The 21,470-nt window shown below is 42.5% G+C and overlaps 3 protein-coding genes across 5 annotated transcripts; 2 read left to right on the top strand and 1 right to left on the bottom strand.

The window, feature by feature from the left end:
- Window positions 1–128: 128 nt before the first annotated feature.
- Window positions 129–1,829, top strand: LOC131740167 (WD repeat-containing protein 90-like). Its single transcript, XM_059035291.1, has 4 exons — window positions 129–457; window positions 1,025–1,102; window positions 1,243–1,335; window positions 1,824–1,829. The coding sequence occupies exons 1-4, from the start codon at window positions 368–370 to the stop codon at window positions 1,827–1,829; spliced, it is 267 nt and encodes an 88-aa protein (XP_058891274.1). The 5' UTR covers window positions 129–367.
- On the top strand, window positions 1,280–19,868 carry LOC117418585 (mitochondrial Rho GTPase 2). Of its 3 annotated transcripts, none has more exons than XM_059035410.1 (19): window positions 1,280–1,335; window positions 6,990–7,048; window positions 7,320–7,401; window positions 7,556–7,599; window positions 8,677–8,730; window positions 9,135–9,187; window positions 9,408–9,516; window positions 9,690–9,791; window positions 10,168–10,266; window positions 10,997–11,105; window positions 11,714–11,834; window positions 12,720–12,804; window positions 13,088–13,233; window positions 13,320–13,420; window positions 13,758–13,888; window positions 14,327–14,407; window positions 14,771–14,893; window positions 15,375–15,577; window positions 15,989–19,868. In XM_059035410.1, the coding sequence occupies exons 2-19, from the start codon at window positions 7,016–7,018 to the stop codon at window positions 16,104–16,106; spliced, it is 1,794 nt and encodes a 597-aa protein (XP_058891393.1). In that variant the 5' UTR covers window positions 1,280–1,335; window positions 6,990–7,015; the 3' UTR covers window positions 16,107–19,868. The 3 variants fall into 3 exon arrangements, with proteins under 3 accessions (XP_058891393.1, XP_033887653.2, XP_058891394.1); XM_034031762.3 differs by lacking the exon at window positions 1,280–1,335 and adding an exon at window positions 4,732–4,976; XM_059035411.1 differs by lacking the exon at window positions 1,280–1,335 and adding an exon at window positions 4,768–4,786.
- On the bottom strand, window positions 19,433–20,876 carry LOC117418070 (histone H1.0). Its single transcript, XM_034030640.3, has one exon. It carries the CDS (start codon window positions 20,552–20,554, stop codon window positions 19,952–19,954), a length of 603 nt encoding a protein of 200 aa, XP_033886531.2. The 5' UTR covers window positions 20,555–20,876; the 3' UTR covers window positions 19,433–19,951.
- Between the last annotated feature and the right edge of the window lie 594 nt (window positions 20,877–21,470).

Raw genomic sequence — 21,470 nt, 5'->3', positions numbered from 1 at the left:
TCAAAACAACACTTATAAATAACTCAAAAACAACACTTATAAATAACTCAAAAACAACACTTATAAATAACTCAAAAACAACACTTAAAAATAACTCAAATGTGCCAACATACCTCACACCTGCCTGCACTTCAATTTGAAGGGAAACAATAGAATTGTTAGAAAGTGGACAAACCGGTATAAGGCCATTATGGGGGACGGTGGGTGGGCAGTAAGGGGCCCCGAAAGCCGTAATTAATTACGTTAAAAAATATTATTTGATATTTAGCAATTTTTTAAAATCTTTTTAAAATAAATGTTAACAAGTATTTACCTACAACACGTTCAAAAACCCAAAGGGGCCTAACCGGATTGCCGACATGCCGCTATGTCCTACGCTGCTCCGTGTGACGCACAGAAATGCCGGGAGCTGCGTGTTGCTATTGGAAACGGCGGTAGCTACCGCCGGAGGATTGAGGTTAGTGTGTAATGAGGTTAGTGTGTAATGATTAATGCATTATTACAATACATTGTCAAAACAGTCATGCTTCTCATCGAGTGACAGACAGAACCAAATTGTACTTGTGTTTACTCTCAAATCACCTCCCACGTGTGTGCAATACAGTACTAGTATACAGTATTATTTGGTATAATGTTCAGGAGGCCTGTTTAAAGAAGTCATTTATCTTGTTAGATGGATGGCAACCCAGTCACGATATTTACCCTGGCCAGGTTGGCACTGTGAGATGTAGTGGGGTCTTGGTGGTGCAGCAGACAGCGAGTAGCAAGCCTGACTATGAGTGGTTTGGGTCCTGCCCCAACAGTAAATACTTACTAAACCATTGCCTCACTACCAGTATGCTTGCAATTCAGAAAAGAGTCACGCTGCTGGCACTGTGGTAAAATTAATAACACTTGATTTATTGCTTTTGCCAGTCAAGTATTTTTTTTTTTTTTTTTTTTTGAAGTTACTGAGCACTTTGTAGCCTTAGTGCTAATTGAAGTCACAGTTCCTCCAGAGTTTCTCTGTTTCTGTTCAACTCAGCATGTCAACGTCTTCAAGCACTTCAGGATTGAAGAATGGAAGAAGTCAACAAAGGAGGGAGACGTGACAACATTTTTGGTAAAGCAGAAAAGCACATTATCACACTGCTGTCAATGATGTATGCGGTTGCATTGCTACCGAGGGTAAAGACAATGGAACAGAAATATGGAGACGTGCGAGATTTTTTTTTTTCCTTATTTATTTATTTATTTTTGTAGGACAAGACCCTGAAGTGTACGGTGTATCGGATTCGAGGACCTGTGCCTGCAAGTAACTACATCCGTCTGCCTAAAACAAGCACACAGTCCCTGGTACATTGCAAGAGAATTAGTGAAGTGATGAGATAGATAGAAATATATCTACCTGCCTGACTAGTCTGTTAACTACAAAAGAAAATGAAACAATAGCATGTCACTTTCCTACGGTGTGGAAATGTGCAGAATAATGTTGAAAGAAAGAATGGGGCTGCTGGTGGATCAGTAAGTTCAATAAACTTGGTGGCTCACATGCACTGTAGAGCACATCACTAAACGCTTCAGCACAGCTGGTACTCGGTGTCCTTGTACAGAAAGTTTAATTAAGATAAAATAAAAAAACAAGCATTGCAAGGGCATGGTCTTTTAGCCCTCCAGGGCGTGCCTCGGGAAAAGCTAATGTTGGATAATCATTAGCGGACTTTAGCTTTGCTTTTTTTCCCTAACAACGTACAGTTAGTAGTTTTGTCATGTATTCAGTAGTATTGGCTCTGGCACTTAACCATGTGTAACAATTTTTCCAATCAATTCCTGTTTATCTGTAGGCTTGACTTTCATTGAAGCCAAACAAGCCGGAGCAGTGATGCAAGGCAGGGGCCCGATGCCAAGAGAAATGTGTTTCCCTGTGCTGAAGGGAGGGAGCTGGCATGACCTCTGCGACTACATTAGGTAAGGGTCCATTTCCAAATAGCCTGTTTCATTCCTGCTAGTTTATATTCGCTAGCCTTACCGTAGTTCACTGAAAACAGAATGGCTGTGTTGGCATAAATATGACATTTGTATTTCCATGCTAATTAATAGAGGTGTGCACTGCACAGTTGCCACAGAGATTTTGTGATGCAGTTCCCTTCCTATCTGGTATTCAGTTAACATATGATAGCAATAGAAAAACATTTTTCTTACCATTTATTTTTGCTACCAACAGCTGGCCCAACTCATTCAAATTCTGTTCGAGAGCTGCCACGTAATGTGAATCTCAGCAAGCCAGTCCAGGACAGAGACTGCCTAATTCAGCAGATTACCAGCCCCAAACCGCATGCCTGCAGCTTCACATGGGGGTCCATTATGGTCAAAGTAGTATACTATACATTTGTGATGATTCTTGAAGCCAGCAGTATATGAGTTACTACCTGCTGGCACAGTATACAATATATACAGGGCTGTAGAAAAGCTGAGTGCTTGCACTCTCTGGGACAGATGGTTGTGGTGTGGAACACTTTGAAGGCGAATGGCTGAATATCATGCTGTGGAATTCACAGACGTCGCATTCCAACAGGAACACTTCACTGAAAGTGAAGGACACTGTAAGTCTTAAGTTTAATTAATGAACCCATTTATGGTTTTTTTTTTTTTTTTTTTTACAAAATGCAAGTAAATCAGACTTTGCTTTGAAGCTGGAGAAAACGCTGCTAATGAATTCCCCAGCCTGTGTGAAAGTAGTTAAACCCTGCAAGGCTAGAAGGAAAAATGGCAGATTATCAGGAAGATTGCTCTGTCCCACTGGGCAACATGTTTAAGCCTGTCTCCAAGAGGACAGCTTATTACGGTTGGCTGTAATGGTAAGCAGTCTTTTTTGTCCACGTTTAGATTTGTAGATTTTTTTTTTCCTGTTCTGCAATGTGATTTGTTGTCTGTTTCTAGAGCGACTTATAAAGCTGATCAAGTCAAGAAACGGAAAGTTCCAGGATTTCACAGCCCACAGCGACGTGGTCCACGTCTGCAGATTCACCCCATCTGGCAAACTGCTCTTCACTTCTGCCTACAACGAAATCCTGCTGTGGGAGGTCCGGGGCTTATAGAGACTGCGATCAATCAACTTCCCTTTGAGAATCTCTAAAGGAGCGAGAAACATTTTGAAATGCGTATCGACTGATGTAATCTGTGATTACCCCACCTAATCATAAACCACCCAACTGACCAGACTAGAAAACTGAATACCACAGAATCACAACAACCTTTTTAAGATGTTACTCAACAGAAAAGCCAGCGCAGAGGCAGGAAGATAACTAATAAACTCATACAATGATGATTCTGGTGTTTGAATTGGGGGTTGAAACCAGACACCAGTAGAGAGTGAATCTACTCGGGTCTTTTTTCCAAAGATGGATACAAATTATTTTATCACTGTTGTTCGATTTGTTTACATTCAGTTTACGGGCCATATTGTACATGTGGACAATTCGACCTTGTGTCTCTCCTTGTAGCACTGAAACTAAAAGGAGATGTTCTTTTTACAGACCAGCTGGTTTGTTTATTCTTGTCCACTTGCTTTACTGATTTTTTTTTTACACTTCACTACCAGATGCTAAGCAGGTAGCTCGCTCACCTCTTCCAGTGAGTGGTTGGTGCCAGATTGCTGAAAGAAAGAAGACAAAGTCCCATCTGTTTGATGGATTTATGACCCCTGTCATAAATCTGTCAGAATTGCAATCTGTTGCGGAAAATTAGAAAAATCACAAGTGGGAAAAAAGCATACTAACCATTTGTTTCTTATTACTATTATTATTGTTCCAAAAGCACATTATTTTATTTAGGGTTGACTGAACAGTAATTAATTTTGTTAGTGCCTTACTTTTTATACTTTTAATAAAGTTTTATGTTTGAAATTCACAATGTGATATTTGTATTAAAGTCACATCCAAAGCAGGATTCCCTGTGCACAGTCCTGGTGGCTATAGCTTGTCCTACCAGCAGGTGGCAGCATTGTTGTGCTCACTGATCAACACCTTTCACACATCCTCTGCAACTATTGTCTTGGGACACAGATGTATCACAGCCAATGCCACTTTTTAAATAGTGATTCTGTTTGACCTGTAACTGGTTCAAAGAGGCTGCAACTGGTTATTTGCAACTGATCATTCAAAAACTGCTGCATTTATTTATTTCTTAGCAGATAACCTTATCCAGGGCGACTTACAATTGTTACAAGATATCACATTATTTTTACATACACTTACCCATTTATACAGTTGGGTTTTACTGGCGCAATCTAGGTAAAGTACCTTGCTCAAGGATACAGCAGCAGTGTCCCACACCTGGGCAGCAGTGTGGAGTAGTGGTTAGGGCTCTGGACTCTTGACCAGTGGGTTGTGGGTTCAATCCCCAGTGGGGGACACTGCTGTTGTACCCTTGAGCAAGGTACTTTACCTAGATTGCTCCAGTAAAAACCCAACTGTATAAATGGTAATTGTATGTAAAAATAATGTGATATCTGTATAATGTGATATCTGTTAAGTCTTTCAAAAATGCAGGCAAACTCTTGACACTTAATGCTGCTGTTTTAAAAACACGCAGGAATTAGACAATCGGGAACGACATGAGTAAAGTTACTTGAAATTGAGCAATGTTAAAGAGCTTTATATTGTATAACAAGCAGTATAAATGGAAGAATCGCAGTTGAGCTATGACGGAGATGTTCCACGTTGTGAACAGCGGCGGGTAGTGTGCACTGCTGTCCACTAGGCGTCAGCACCGAGCGGCTCCAAGAACCGGAAGCAGCTCTCTCGCGGTTTGTAGTCTCCTTGTGGAGGGAGGCAGGATGAGAATCGTAAAGTGAAATAAATTACAAATAATAATAATAATAATAATCCAAATACTTTAAATAAACAAACACATGGATTTAACCGCAGTGCAGGGGATGCGAGCGGAATAAATATAAAACATGAAGCGAGATGTCAGGATACTTTTGCTGGGGGAACGTGAGTTTTATTTTAGACTTTTCCTTTTTCATTTGTGTGTAAGTGAGTTGCTAAGCTAACACTGACCCAACGTCAAAACGAAGTGTTTATATCATGTACTGTATTACAGAATTTAAACGTAGTTGTTACGAGTGTTTTGTTTTCGCTGGCAAACACTCCCTCCCAAGTTAATCGTTGACAGAAAATAAAACACGTACTTTTTTGACGTTTCTCTGTCCCAGGTTCAGCACTTCAATTCAAAACACGAGCACACGCTAGTGGTGCACGGCTCACTATCCCAAATTCAACGAGGCCACCTGTACAGTTTAAAAGTACAGTAATGTCCGTTGAGTGTGTCAGTTTAGTACCCAATGTGGAATTTGGTAAGGTAAAAACACATTGCACAGCATTGCATAGTCTGTTTAGTAATTTTTGTTTTGTTTTGTATTCCACACAATAATATCAGTCATGTTTTTAGGTATGTTTCCCACAGTTAAAGCATTAATACATTAATACATGCATTTTACCAATACCATTTTTTATCAGACTGTAGTTTGTATCTGTGCATACAAAATCAAGTGATATGGTGTAAGATACTGAAGACTCCTTTTAACACAATAGAATATAGACAATGTCAACCCAGGGGACTTCTTTGACCTGAAAAAAGAAACAAGGACCAGGGGTCACAAATGGAGATTAGATAAAGGGGCATTCAGAACAGAAAATAGGAGGCACTTTTTTACACAGAGAATTGTGAGGGTCTGGCACCAACTCCCCAGTAATGTTGTTGAAGCTGACACCCTGGGATCCTTCAAGAAGCTGCTTGATGAGATTCTGGGATCAATAAGCTACTAACAACCAAATGAGCAAGATGGTTTGTAAACTCTCGTTTGTAAACTTTCTTGTGTTCTTATGTTCTAATAAGCCCAAATAAGCATTTACTGCAAGGTTTTGTTAAAGTAAAAGTCGGAACTGTCAAAATAAGAACCAGTGGCGTAGTGTACACCTGAACTTAATTACACAGACCGCGAACCATTTGTGCAGGTAAAGATCAATTCAGTTTTACAAGAAAACCTGAAATGCTTCAACTTATGTGTTCTTGGATGCCAGGGGGCCTGTTAGAAAGCGCTGGGCTCCACCCTGACAGAACAAGGCCAAGCTCTGAGATAAAACTCAAACTAAGTTCTTATCTTGCCGCTGCCTCTGTTAGAGAGCTGGGAGGGTGCTTAGACTTGGTGTAAAATGAACTGGGGTTAACAGTTTTTTTTTTCCTCCAGTGCGATGGTGTTTTTGAAAGATGGTTTGTTTTTTTGTTTTTTTTAGATTGTCTTATATAAATACCTTAAAGTTACATTTTAAAGAGTATCGAGGGTTCCAAAAAATATAGCGTTATACATCCCCAAGTGCTGCTACAACTGTTTAAATAATGTACCTGTAACTTTTCTTTTCATTGTTAACATCCTGACAACTTTTATAGCTTTAAAGTCTGTTTCAAAGCTCTTTTCAAAGTGGCTGCTCAAGTGCACTGGTAGTGTCAGGATTATTTCCCACATTGTCAAACAGGTAATATAGCAATAATAATCCATGATGTGGTATTTTTAATCGCTGCAGTGATTCAGAGGACAGATCTCGAACCCCAGTGCACTGGAGCGGCCGTTTTGAAAAGAGCTTTGAAACAGACTTTAAAGTTCTAAGTGTAAAAAGTTGTCAGGATGTTAACAATGAAAAGAAAAATGACAAGTACGTTATTTAAACAGTTTTAGCAACACGTGGGGACATACAACGCTATATTTGTTCGGAATCCCGCTACTTACTCTAAGTGTTGTCAAAAGTATGCACGTCAAAGTGTAGATGTTGGCATCAGTGATTAAGCGTTAGTATTTGTCAATTTTTCAATGTGTTCAATGTAATATATGTCCCTAAGTCTTAATACCCCTGCTTTTCATTTTTGTTTCTGTTTGATCACTGGCGTAGCTGGTGTCTCTCACTCACTCACTCTCTGTCTCTTATCTCTGTCTGTGTCTCTCTCTGTAGCCAAGGTTGGGAAGACATCCCTGATCATGTCCCTGGTAGGGGAGGAGTTCCCCGAAGAGGTGAGTACAAAGCATGTAGGCGGCTTTTCATCTTGCTGGGAGGAAAGAGTGACCGAAGTTAGGCTTCGTAAAATTCCGCCAGCAGCGTCCAAGCACTATTCATTCATTCATTCAAGTGTATCCTTTTTTTGTGTAAGACTGAGAGCAAATGATTGTTTTTCACAAAAAAAAACAAACCTAAGTGTGTGCGTCACCCAGCCTGTTTCTCCATACTGACGACAGGCTGCCATTTGAGTTTTCCCATCCCTTTTTTTCTTCTTCAACCTGTCAGGTTCCTTCCCGTGCAGAAGAAATCACCATTCCAGCAGACGTGACGCCGGAGAAAGTCCCCACACACATCGTCGATTATTCAGGTACAGCACGCCGCTAAGGGACTCATCTCTTAACCACTAAGCCACGCTGCCTCCCGGTCACCAGCTTTACTTACTAGCTGACTGAGAAGAGCTCTGAATGAGGCGGCTAATCCCTGTCCTTGTTAATCTGAAATGTCTGACCTTTCCCTTCCAGAGGCAGAACAGTCGGATGAGATCCTGCATGAGGAGATCGTTAAGGTGAGGAGCGGACCAGGGAGAAACCACTGTCTCGGAAGAGGAGGGGGTGCATCACATAGACCTCCTGTCTCGCTAATTTAAATCCGAGGAGGAAACAAGGACATTAATAACAAGACAGGCCATCTAATTAAAGCCCCAAAGAGATTGCTGATGCACTGTATAGAGATTAATTGAACAGACCCCAACGTCTGCTCTTGGGAGTAACGGCTCCTTGTGCATCGATGAATCGGGATACTTTCTTTACATGATATATTATATCGTAATAGAAGGGTATGCAACGTTTATTGTGATACAAGAACGAAAGCACAACAGAGCTCACTGACGTCCACCAGGTGCTTGCTGAAGGAAGAATACGTTTATTTTTATCTGTCTCTGCTGTGTTTGGACAGACTCAGTGGATTAACTGTAAATACTTTCCAAGAAAGAGACAGTAATCCCTGCACACCCACCCCAGCCCCTAAGTAGTTTTGCAGAAGATGATCAGGTATTAATATACTCGGCAGTAAGCAAGATCATTATTATTATTATTATTATTATTATTATTTATTTCTTAGCAGACGCCCTTATCCAGGGCGACTTACAATCGTAAGCAAAAACATTTCAAGCGTTACAATACAAGTAATACAATAAGAGCAAGAAATACAATAACTTGTATCATTGACTGCTTTAAAAAAAAAAAGGGTATTGTTTCTGTTAATGGTTGCTTATGATGAAACATTGACATCCACACTCCTAACTAGATAGCAACAAGACTGACACACAGCGGCAGAAACGCTAAAAGAAACGTTTCGGCTGTAAGTCTTTCTCTGTGTTCGGTATTTCTGAGCTTAACTCTGGGATTCCTATACTGAAGCATGAACAGCAGGACTCTCTTGTTTTTTTTTTTAACCACGAGCCCCCCCTTTTTTTAAAACTCACTGTGATACAAAAGTTATCCTTTTTTATAAAATTTAAAATGTAAAAAAAAAAAAAAACAACTCCTCGGGAGCCTTTTAGGCCTCATTACTATTTAATTGTTTCTACGGTACTTTTACGTGGTCTGTATAAATATTTAATATTTCCTCCCTCCCGTTGCAGGCCAGTGTGATTTGTGTGGTGTACGATGTAACCAAGGAGGATACCATTGAAAAGGTAAACGGCGCACAAATTGCATAGCAGTAGAACTTACTGATTAACTTCCCAGGGAGGAAAACCAGATTAGATTAGGAAGTAAACATCTGGGGACAGATTCACAAAGCACCAGCTTTGCAGAGAGTGAAAACGGAGGGTTAATGTTACACATCTAGAAAGGAGTAACTAAGGGGTACATACAGGAGGAGCTCTTCCTTGACCCTTTATCAGTTTTAGGTTCGGTTTCATAGCTTCAGTGCTTTGTTTGTGCCTTGAGGAATAGGTTGTGCGAACTTTACATTCTTGAGGAATTGATAACACAATGAGCCAGTATCACGTTAAAACTAATTATGTATAGTATTTGCCATCTTGGTCAGTATATACTTGTAATGACATCTGTGTATATTTCTATTGTATATCTCTAGATCAGAACGAAATGGATCCCTTTAGTAAACGGAGGAGCTGAAAAGGGAAAGAAGTGCGTACAAAGAGGTTTCTTAAACTTTTTTTTTTTCGCTGTGCCTTTAATGAATAGTGCCATGTGGAACCCTGGCTCTGAATCAGGAAGCCTGGCTCTGAATCATGGGTAGGGGTACATGTACAAGTAGGGGTGCATGTAAATGATAGACCCTCAAACCCCTAGAAGTTAAAAAGAACATCTACAAGAGTGAAGCAGTCTGCTTGCTTTCTCTTCCCAGAGTTCCAGTCATCCTGGTTGGGAATAAGTCTGATTTGCAGTCGGGAAGCTCCATGGAGTCCATCCTTCCCATTATGAACCAGTTCTCGGAGATCGAGACCTGTGTGGAGGTGAGTGAAGTCGGTCACACACGCTGGGGACGCCGCCCGTCATTTTTTTGGTGTGCTTTAACAGGGAACATCGCAATCAGCATACTGTATGATATTGCCTGTGAGGCAAGGCTTAGGAGACACCCAGTATGTAGGATCCTGTGAACCTGTTGTGTTCTGTCCCTTCCTCCCAGTGCTCTGCGAAGAACCTGAAGAACATCTCTGAGCTTTTCTACTACGCTCAGAAAGCTGTGCTCCACCCCACCGCACCCCTGTATGACCCTGAGGTGAAAGAGGTGAGACTGCAGACACACACGCACACACACAACGACACCCACACCCCCCCCCCCCGAGAGGGGTTAGAAACATCTACTGTTTATTATTATTATTATTTATTTCTTAGCAGACGCCCTTATCCAGGGCGACTTACAATCGTAAGCAATCTACTGTAGAACAAGTCCGGTCCTATGAAAAAACACCTGTTATGTTATAAAGTGTATTATACCTAGGGATGGAAATAAGACTCCTGAGCTTGTTACCTATACACTGTGGTTAATCAGTCTCGTAGTAAAACCTGGAATGGGTGAAACTGATATGCAGTAGGAGTCTTATTTCCATCCCTGTATATTTATTGGAGGGTTGTGTTGATTTATCTTGTGCTCTGTGTTGTAGCTGAGGCCTCTGTGTGTTCGAGCCCTGAGCCGGATCTTCACCATCTCGGACCAGGACAGCGACGGGATCCTCAGCGACGAAGAGCTCAACTTCTTCCAGGTAAAGCATCACCTGAAGGGAGGTGCCTTAAAATCAGCAGGGACACATTTACCAAGCTTGCTAAAGTTTGCACCACTTGCCAACCTAAAAACCACAACAGGAAGTAATACATTGCGTATCAGGGGTGGAGAATTGACTCTGGAGCTTCATAAATCTGGCTCGTAGTAGCGTCTGTTGACTTTTTTAAAAAAGAAGTACACATTGTATCCCATCTGTAGGCTCCTGTCCGTCCTGCTTGCAGCTAGTGCCCTCTTCGACTGGAGGGTTCAGAATGTGAACAGTGTTTTACCTCCTCGATTTGTTCTCTCCCTCCCTCTCTCTCCACCTCCCCCCTCTCTCTCCCTTCCTCTCCACCCCCCTCTCTGTTCTCCCTCCTACCTCTTCCTCCCCTCTCTCTCCCTCCCTCTCCACCTCCCCCCTCTCTCCCTCTCCACCTCCTCCTCTCTTCCTCCCCCTCTCTCTCTCCCTCCCTCTCCACCTCCCCCTCTCTCTTCCTCCCCTCTCTCTCTCTCTCTCTCTCTCTCTCTCTCTCTCTCTCCACCTCCCCCCTCTCTCCCTCTCCACCTCCTCCTCTCTTCCTCCCCCTCTCTCTCTCCCTCCCTCTCCACCTCCCCCTCTCTCTTCCTCCCCTCTCTCTCTCTCTCTCTCTCTCTCTCTCTCTCTCTCTTTCTCTCTCTCTCTCCACCTCCCCCCTCTTTCTCTCTCTCTTTCTGTCTCCCTCCCTGTCTAGAAATCGTGCTTCGGCAGCCCGCTGGCCCCTCAGGCTCTGGAGGATGTGAAGAGTGTGGTGTGGAAGAACACCAGCGAGGGCGTGCAGGACAACGGGCTCACACTGACCGGTGAGGGAGACACGCGCTCACTGTACTTCCCTGGCTCTTAATCAGATCAGTTCAGTTGCGGGTGTAGTGAACCCTAATCATTTTGCACAAACCTGACACTGCAAAATACTGGAGTGTATACACTGGGCCCAGGCTAATCACAGGTACTGGAAACACTCCTTTCATTTGGTGCCATTAATTTGAGCTATTTTTCCAATATCACTTAAATGGCTGCTAATTGCATAATGTGGTAATACTTAAACATGGATGCAAATAAGACTCCTATTGCATGGCAGTTTCACCCATTCCAGTTTTCAATATGTGCTTGATTAGCCACAGTGCACAGGTAACCAGCTTAGGTGAATCTTATTAAACTCACAGTAAAACCAGGAATGGATCAAACTGCTATGCAATGGGAGCTTTATTTCCATCCCTGCTTAAAGAAGACTTTTTAAGTTCTGGATATACATTGGATATACTGTATATACATTGTGCTATGTACTACGCAATGTAGCAGTTTTGCATGGCTAAGGTGTATCGCTGTATAAAGAGTCTGAGGGATACAAATTACATTCAGTGTAACCCTGCGTATCCCAGGTGTGATTTAAGGCGGCCCCTCTTTCCTCCAGGGTTCCTGTTCCTGAACACGCTGTTCATCCAGAGGGGCCGGCACGAGACCACCTGGACTATCCTGAGGAAGTTCGGCTGCGACGACTCGCTGGAGCTCACGGACGACTACCTGTACCCTCCGTGAGCAGAGCAGCCCCTCCCTCACACCTGCCCCTACCTGTGCGAGGCCAAAGGGGGCCGGGGGGATCGACACCTTCTGTCACTGACTTAATTTTCAAGCTAAAAAATGACACGTTTACCACCTTCACACACTTTCTCAAGAACACTCTTGTTTGCCACGCACACACAACACCTATCCCAGAACCGCTTTCTCCATCGCATGTGCAGTCATCGTCAAACACTAATGGAGGAAACTCCTCGTCCCTGAGATATGGTCCACTTGAGCTGGAGTGACCCTAGAGCAAAGCAGCCACTCTGATGAATCTGTACATTCACTCTTAAAAATACTCTTCAAAGTAAACTGACTTGGGTGCCACGCAAGATTTAATATGGATAAGAAATAAAATATATATTTCATGGCTTCCAAAATAAAATCAGTTTTCTTAACTATTCTCTTTATAACAGCATTGTGTAGACGAACGGCCTATAAATCTCTTAAAGGTCATTAAAAGCAGGTTTGACTGGATTGATATTATTGTGGCCAGTTTCCATTGGGCTCCAGATAACAATCTATTTACTTGGGCCTTTTAAACAACTAGGTACTGTAACACATACAGCTGTCTCACAGACCCTGATTAGCACTGTTTGACTGCCTGACGTTAACCTTAGGTAAGATAGTTCAATACTGGTGCTAATAGGGTATGTGAAACCAGCTGATCCTGTATATTTGTTTAATGAGCTGCTTTTAAAAGCAGTACATAGGAATTCAAGTGGGGGGGGTTGTATAAGGTCACCCCCATCTCTATCAGAAAAGCATAGATGTACATTTGCCTTGATACCTTAAGAAGTGAGACAGTGCCACATTGTATTCTAAAGCAGCGGTGTTCTTCTCTGTTTCCCTCCCAGACTGCGAGTCCCCCAAGGCTGCACCACGGAGCTGAATCACTTCGGCTACCAGTTCATCCAGAAGCTGTTTGAGAAGTATGACGTGGTGAGTGACTGTCGGACATGCTTACTGTCTAAACTGTCACAGCTACCCTGACCCCTTCAGCAGTCCAGTCCACCAGACCGCTAGAATGATCTTATAACCCTGCTTGGCTATTCATCGTCTGACAACCATAGTCTTATTGCAGTCCCCTAGATTACATTAGAACCAAGTGGCAACGCTTAATTGTTTATTTTTAGATAACAGGAACCGGTTTAGTCTTGTAGAACAATGGCTTGACCTCTTGTCTCCCAGTCTCTGACTCTGTGTCTGTCTCCGTCTGTGCCAGGATAAGGACATGGCTCTGTCTCCGTCTGAGCTGAAGAATCTGTTCAGCGTGTTTCCTTACATGCCCTGGGGCGCGGACGTCTATTCCACGGTGTGCAGTAACGAGAAGGGGTACATCACCCAGCACGGCTATCTCTGCCAGTGGACGTGAGTCTTGCATCCATGAGTTTGTTTTCAAGAGCAGCAGTCCTGCAGCTTGAATGGTTGTAAGCCGGTCTCTCTTCTGCTCCAAGGTTGACGGCGTACCTGGATGTACATCGATGTATGGAGTACCTGGGATACTTTGGGTACCCAGTTCTCACAGAGCAGGAGTCCCAGACTGAAGCGATAACAGGTGACTGGTGAACTCTGAGCAAGCCATAGCAGAGTGGGGTGCATCCACAGAAACCAGTACTGTCATCTGTGTTTTCCACCAGTCCAGCTCAGTGGTATTTCCAGCCAGGGTTGGGGTCAATTCCTGTTTTCCAATTCCTGTTTTAAAATCAACCCCCAATTCAAATTTCATTTCCCATTCCCTTGTCTCACGGTGCCAACAAATTATTTAAATTGAAGTCAGATGAAAGCAGCTGAACAATCGCAACAGTTATTATGTCTTTTAAATTATTTACAGGGCTTGTCTGGGTTCAGAGTCGGTTTTACATGCTGTATTAAATGTGCTCGTTCTGTTCCAGTCACTCGGGATAAGAAGGTGGACCAGGAGAAAGGACAGACCCAGAGGAACGTGTTCCTTTGCAAGGTCATCGGACCCAGAGGCACGGGGAAATCGGCGTTCCTGCGGGCCTTCCTAGGCACGAACCTGACGGTAAACCTACAAAACTTACTTAAACACTTATTTATCTAAACAGATATGTATTTGTTTTGGGTGCTTGTGAATTTCGTGGTAAAGAAAGTCGAGGAGAGGCACATTGTACAGTCAGGCACAGTGCCCCTGTCCTGACACAGCTTCTTACCCTGTCCCCTGCCTGCCACTCACTCACTCCTGGGACTGCCAGTTGTGTGCAGGCTTTGTGATGTGGACTAATGTGGGTTGATACCATTTGTGACCTGAACCAGATTCAAACCCAGTGTACTTTAATGCCATTATGTGGAAAGAAATTTGGTAGGTACCTTATGCCCCCGTGTATCTGCTGTCCCAAACTGGAATAGATGATGTACCACTGTACTCAACCAGTCATACAGTCACTGCTGTGTAGATTCTTGCTGCCACTTTAATTTCTTGTTGTTGCTTTTGTTTTCTCAGAAACAGCAGAGCGCTGCAGGATTGTCTTCCAACTACACTATCAATACCGTGCAAGTCAACAGCCAGGACAAGTATTTAATTGTAAGTGTGTTCTGTAAGATTAGGGGTCTGGGATAAATCACACACGTAGTGTGGGATTAAAGGGTTCATTCTCTAATTATTTAATGAAGGCCGACTGTGCGAGAATGGTGCAAAAAAACAATCCGTCAGCTAATTAAGATGACTCTTCTTTCTACGAGGTTAGAAAATTGTTACGAATGGTTCTGCTTTAGCTGTAGGGTCACAAACGTCCTCTCCTTTTAAATTTCTCATACAACAGTAGGAGCTGTTTTATACACCTTTATTCCCCACACACACCTTTTCCTGCCAGTCTGTATTGGTTTGAATCATGAAAACGGTAGTTGGGTAACACTGAGAGCGGTCGTTTTCACTCTTCTCTCCCAGCTGTATGAAGTGGACGTTGACACAGAGTTTCTGAAAGCCTCGGACGCAGCCTGTGACGTGGCCTGCCTGATGTACGATGTCAGTGACCCCAAGTCCTTTAACTACTGTGCCAGCATCTTCAAGGTGAGTCGGGGCTTAGGAATTACGCAGGGTTCCCCCTCCCTCCCCCCTGGGACACCTGCATCAAAGCTTTTCAGAAATATTATTGTTAGTAGCATTATGATTATTATCAGTGTTTATATTGGTATTATCATTAGTGTTGTTGTTGTTGTTTTTGTTATGATTATTATTAGTGCGTGTATTGCTGTTATCATTAGTGGTGTTGTTAGTGTTGTTATTATGATTAGTATTAGTGCTTTTATTGCTGTTATCATTAGTGTTGTTGTTGTCAGTGTAATTGTTGTACTTTCATGTTTCCGTATTGGTTTTATTCTTCCTTCTGCACTTGATGTCGACACTCAAGTCATTTAACAACAGTTTGACACGACCGTGAATTTTGTTACGTTGAGATTTTCCCGTACTGGTCCAGAAGCTCTCTGGCGACACGTTATACAGACTGTTTTAAACCTGTTTAAAAAGCGATCGTGTTCTGTATCCTCCCCAGCAACACTACATGGACAGCAGGATCCCTTGCGTGCTCGTGGCCTCCAAGGCGGATTTGCCGGAGCAGAAGCAGCAGCACGGTCTGTCTCCCTCGGAGTTCTGTTACAAACATCGGCTCCTTCCTCCCATCCCCTTCTCCTGCTTCGGACAGGACTCTCCCAGCACACTCCTCTACTCCAAGCTGGCTCTGGCTGCGATGTTTCCGTAGGTGGAGTTTCAAGTTTCAGTGCTTGGTGTGGCTGACACACGTTCCAGGTTTTATCACTGCTTGGTAGGGGCTTGTGCAGCTGTGTACTTTTTTAGCTAATCGTAGTTCTGCCTCCCTTTTTTTTTTAACGCTAATTAGAGTTCTCGGTTTGTCTATGCACATTTTTTTTTTTTTAAGCTAATCGGAGTTCACAGTTTGTCTATCTCTTTTTATGTTTAAGCTAATCAGTTCTCAGTTTGTGTACCTTTTTTTAATTGATTTTTTTAAGCTTATCAGAGTTTGTCTTTTGAGGTTTTTTTGGGGGGGTGGGGTGGGGAGATAAAAGGGATAGCAGCCAATACTGTGACTCGGCGTTTGCTTCCAATTCCAGTTCCAAGTTGTTGTTCTCCGTGTCCCTTGTTTCACAGGCACCGTAACGGCTCAGAACTCAGCACAACTTCCTTCTGGCTGCGGGTGACATTGGGAGCCGCTGCGTTCACAGTCCTGGGCTTTACACTCTACAGAGCCTTCCTCAAACTGAAATAGAGACGGACACGGTTCCTCCCTGACTGCAGGAAGACTGGCCAGTCCAACACACCACAGCCAGCCTTGTGGGTCGACATAAACGCCGAAAACTAAACTACAGACTAGAGAACGGCTGGTCGTTTATGTAACAAAATACTGATTTCGCCTACCTTCAGAAGCAAGCCCCAAAGCCTTAGAGTCTTTTAAACTAGACTAATAATAATCATCAATTAAAAAAGCTTTTAATGCTGCTTTCTACAGAATGGCCCCAAATAATCTCTCTACAGAATGATTCGCCAAAAAGAAAAAAGAAGACATAATGCCACCCATGGCTCCGTTAGAAAGAAGCAAATACAGAACGCACGCACACTAAGTATCTGGACAATACTGTACCAAAACCAAATTTGTCATGCCCCGTGATTTCAAAATCTATTGTACTTTTAAAATTGTATAGCCAACCAGAGCCAGCTCTGCCACAGGAACTCCAGTCTAGAGCAGTTTTGACCACAGGGAAATTAATTTTAAGTGGAAAGATCGAAAAATGAAAACCAAAACCATTCACATTCCGTAATCTACCAAATAAAAACTTTAAACTTACTAAAGACATGGCCTGCGTAAATTAAGTGATTTAATAAAGAACGAGTAATCGAACATTAAGGAACGGCAGATACATTGTTTCAGCTGTCTGCGGAAGCATGTGATTAATCTCACCCCCTTACCTTACCGTCATGCATGACTCACTACCTACAAGACAGCTAACCCCATACAGTAACAGTAACACAGATTGCACATGCGTACAGTGCACAGTTCATCTGTCACTTCACACAAGGTGCTGAAACGGATACAGCAGTGGAAACGAGGAATACTTACCCCCGGTGTGGGGGTGTCAAAGGCTTGTTTGAACGCACGGTGGGGACTTCACACTCTTCCAGTGGTCCAGTAAAGGAATGTGTACAGGACAGAACACTGCCTGGGATGTGAAATACCGATTCATCTTCTGTGTTTACTGTTCCATGTTGAAGCCTTGAATGCAAGTTCCATCTCCAGCTGTATGTCAGTGTCTGTCTAAAACGTTGTTCAGCTAATTCAGAAAGGGTTATTGATGCTCATTGTAGTTTCCCTCGCTCTCATTTCTCCTGCACTCTACCTGAATCGTGCACAGCAAATAATGTACAGTTGTGTGAAACGTTAAAATCTCTGAAAAAATGCACTGTGCCTGATATTGCACTGATCCCTAACACTCTTTAGAAGATGCACTCTGAAGATGCACAATCTCCCCCCCCAATTAATTTTTCCTTAGTTCAGAAGCATTTGTATTTAGTTCAGATCAAAATTTTAATGATTTTTTTTTTTTATCCTAAAAGCTCATTGATATTTTTCTTAGTTTTGTGAAGCGAATTGAAGAATGTAATTTACATTTAGTAACTTTTTTTTTTTTTAAACATGCAACATGCCCTGAATGTACTGCAAAATCAAATCTCGTTGCAAGGGACAAAACTGAACCTTGAAGTGAAGCAGTAATAACAGACTGCCCGGATCTAAAGGGGTGTCGGAAGGTTCTCATTGCTAAGAGAAGTCCAATAAGACAGTGGATCTTTTGCAGTATTTCAGTGGGGGATGTTTCAGACTTGATCTTCAGACTGATTGTTTTACATGTAATTAGGGAACCAGGGAAAATGTATAGTAGTACACTCTGAAGGTATTCAAAGAAGCCACCACCTTCAAATATTTTTAATCCAAAGTGGTAAATGACTTCTGTTTTATGAGAAGGGGGTTCCTTGAAGGCTGTTGTATTTGGTTCTTTAATTTACACTTTGAAAATCTGGCCCCAAGTATTTTGGATAAACCCGACATTTCTCTTGCTGTCGTGACGAGGCCCTGGCTTGGCACTAGTCTTTCTGTTTTCTGTCCTGGTCTGATGTAACTTTATTTCAGTCAGTTTCTGAAGCATGATCTGCTTGCTCTGTTTAATTTCTTCTTGCTGTACACACTGAGGCAAATCCAACCCCCATGCTCTCTTCTCGTTTTTATTTCATATCGAATCCTGGTAAAGGTGGTGTTTCTACTCTTTGTTGTGTTGCTGTTGGATTGTTTTTTGTGTGTGGAGATAAAAGGATGCATACTTACTGTTTTCTGTAATGAGATCTAAAAGCCATAATATTTTAACAGAACTTTTTTTTTTTTCTAAATAAACAAACATGTTTACAGAAACTTGCATCAACCGATATATTAATATATAAACTGTACTATGTATGTGTAGGTATACTATATATTTCTATAGCTATAGTAATTGTACAAAAAACCAAACAGAAATGTGGTCTTATGGTTTTGTTCTTTACTTTGAAAGTAGTTTTATGTTATTTATTTTAATATAAAAAAGCAAGCTATTTTTAAGCGTGTTTCATGAATGAGGCTTCTTGCTGTGTCAGCTGTAGTAAACGCAGACCGACATTCCACAGCTATCCACACACGTATAATATTAGGAATAACTATTTAGAATCCGGAGTGGGCGGGGTCCCGGTTGACCAATAAGAGCGTGAGTTCCATATATGGTGTATTGTGTTGTGACAGGTTTTCGTGCTGGCATGTGTTTGGAGGGAGCAAGGGCGTGGTTAATTAGATAGTCTGCACACAAGCAGCCTGATAACTGCGTGCCTTTAATCAGTCTGTGCACCTTCAAAATACTTACACGGGCGCACAAACCTATCTAACGTATTGTGTGAGCAAAGTCGTATCAAGGTGTTTGTGTGTAAAGTGTTTGTTCTAGCGATATTGTTTATCCCCATATGCGTTTTAATTGTAATAGATTTTATTATATAAAGAATAATAATATACAATTGTAATAGCCTATCCAACATAGGCTTAGCATTTTTAAGCGTTTTACATACAGCATTTTCACACGCACGCACAAACACTCTAATCGCTCATATGTAGTTAACTACTGGAAACGGCGGGGAGTGCTGTCGAGCACGCTTCCCGGATCCCGTAGTAGCCTGCTGAGCACGGTTCTGTTGGAGCTGTGGACAGACAGGGTAATTGCAGCACACACGACAGCACGGCTAGCCATGTCGTGTAGATTAGATTTCTGATTACAGTCATAAGACCTGCACAGTAGCTCTCTGTCGAGTAGTTTATCATAGGCTGGGCACGCCATTCCTTCGGTCATTTGACAGAACCCAGACAAACGTACTGAGCAAATTACCAACTAGTATTCAGTTCAGTCGACTGCAAAAACAACCCGTAACCCTTTTAACTGTCAAAAGTATTCAAAAGGTAATTGTAAAGTAGTTGTCGTGTAATGTTAAATATCACCCCCACACAGAGACACAGACACCTTTTGAAACTCATTGAAAATTCAAATCACACACATCTTTTATTCTGTTTAAATTACAGTATAAAGAACGTTTTATTATTGACATTCGTTTCATTTATTATTATTTTTTTTAATTTATTACAATAAATGGCATGGATGATTAAGTGTTCTTTACAAAATTGAGTTATATTAAAAACAGACAAACAAAATATTCACCTGGATCGGAATATAATATTAAGCATTAGCTTAGCTGAGACTATGAGTCATGTATTTAAAACACACACACACACACATTGTATAGCAATACAAAGCGTAAACTACCGTACTTTCAATAACAGTTTTCACGGGGTGATTTTTTAAAGGGTTAGTATTAAAGAACAGGCAGTGTGGTAAACGCACCCTCCCTCAAACTACTACTAGTGCAACGTGTATTCAGTGTGAGATTGTAGAGGGGAAAGTCAAGTCCTCATGAAACCATACAAAAACGAAACCCTGTAAAAGTCTATTTACAATGAGGTGTTTTCTTTCTTTCGTTTAACATTTCTTCTTCGCGTTACTTCTTTTTCCCGGTTTTCTTGGGGGCCGGCTTGGCTTTGGGCTTAGCCGCTTTTGCTTTCTTGGCTTTGGGCTTCACCGCCTTGGCTTTCGGCTTCTTTGCCTTCTCCTGCTTCTTCGGCTTGGCCGCTGGCTTCTTTTTCTCGGGCGTCTTCTTCGCCTTCTTCTCTGCCGCTTTGAGCTTCTTGGCTTTGGCTGGCGACTTGGCTTTCTTGGGTTTCACCGCCGCTTTGGGTTTGGCCGCTTTGGCTGGCTTCTTGGCTTTCTCGGCTGCTTTGGGCTTGGCCGGTTTCTTCGAGTCCTCCGCCTTGGCTATCTTGAAGGAGCCCGAAGCCCCGATGCCCTTGGTTTTGCGCAGAGTCCCGCTGACCACCAGCCTCTTCAGGGCAAGCTTGATCTGGGAGTCCGCGTTTTCTCCCACCTTGTAGTGGCCTTTGATGTACTTTTGGATGCCCTGCCTGGACGAGCCCAAGCGGCTCTTTTCGGCTTGGATGGCAGCTTCGATCATCTCCGAGTACTTGGGGTGCGAGGCAGCCTTTTTAGGGACTTTACTCGCCTTCTTCGCCTTTGGGGCTGGAGCGGCGGCGGCGGTCTCTGTCATCTCAGCTTTTCAGTCAATTCGTTTTTTCTTTTTTTAAAAATAAAGTCCACAAAAGACCCCTCCTTGGCTTGCTGGAATACGACCACCGATTTTTTTTTTTTTTTCCTCTCTCAACTTGTCACAAGTCGGGACCCAGTTTTTTTTGTTTTGTTATTGAATGGCAACTATACGTTGTTTTTAGGATATATATATATATATATATATGTGCAGTTTGTTTGTTCTCCGCCTCCTTTTACGATACTGCTGTGTTTGATTTCTTCTTAAATTATAATAGTTGTACCTCAAACTGAAAGCGCACTCGCCCCGCTCTGATTATTCTACCAGCTACTCCTGTGAAATTATGAAGCCTCCGTGCGGACGTGATTGAGAACACCAACTGCCAGCAGCTGATCTAGCAGCCTGTGTGATTCTCGCACACTGTGGTTTGTGTTTCTTCTCCGCTGTATTTTCGCGGAATTTATAAAATCCGGACGGGTCCCAGTCCGGACACCCACCTGCCATGAAAGTGGACACCCTGGGCTTCACGGCGATGCCCGACTCGTGCGGGAATTCGTCAACCGATAAACTTTAATTTACCGAAAACCTACCCGGAGCATAGCTTCCTGAGCTCAATTTTACAGAATTCCTGCAAATTTGACCCAAATAGCCGAAACCAAAGGTGCCGAAGCCAAATGCATTTGTAAAATGAATCACTGCACTAACGATTAAACGCGGGTTGACGCTGGATTTGTTTTATTGTTGCTTTTAATACACGGATATAGTTTGCTAACTAACACAGCTCCGCCATTGACTTTGAGTGACGTGGTTCAGATTATTTACAGTTAAACCTGCTGTAAATTAACAGAGAAACAAAATAAAAGTATACGAGAAAACATAGGTAAGCTTGATGCATCTTCGTCCGTTAAAATGGTTTGAT

This window comes from Acipenser ruthenus, chromosome 13 (assembly GCF_902713425.1).
Source record: "Acipenser ruthenus chromosome 13, fAciRut3.2 maternal haplotype, whole genome shotgun sequence".
NCBI classification, from domain to species: Eukaryota; Metazoa; Chordata; class Actinopteri; order Acipenseriformes; family Acipenseridae; genus Acipenser; species Acipenser ruthenus.
The sequence above is the reverse complement of the archived record's forward strand: the minus strand, read 5'-3'. Positions and strand labels throughout refer to the sequence as shown.

Coding starts and splice junctions, on each gene's coding strand:
- LOC131740167 (XM_059035291.1), top strand. CDS start 368: ATGTCCTACGCTGCTCCGTGTGACGCACAGAAATGCCGGGAGCTGCGT. Junction 458..1,024: donor GCTACCGCCGGAGGATTGAG/GTTAGTGTGTAA, acceptor TGTTCAACTCAG/CATGTCAACGTCTTCAAGCA. Junction 1,103..1,242: donor GAGACGTGACAACATTTTTG/GTAAAGCAGAAA, acceptor TTATTTTTGTAG/GACAAGACCCTGAAGTGTAC.
- LOC117418585 (XM_034031762.3), top strand. CDS start 4,940: ATGAAGCGAGATGTCAGGATACTTTTGCTGGGGGAAC. Junction 10,267..10,996: donor AAGAGCTCAACTTCTTCCAG/GTAAAGCATCAC, acceptor CTCCCTGTCTAG/AAATCGTGCTTCGGCAGCCC. Junction 11,106..11,713: donor CAACGGGCTCACACTGACCG/GTGAGGGAGACA, acceptor TCTTTCCTCCAG/GGTTCCTGTTCCTGAACACG.
- LOC117418070 (XM_034030640.3), bottom strand. CDS start 20,554: ATGACAGAGACCGCCGCCGCCGCTCCAGCCCCAAAGGCGAAGAAGGCG.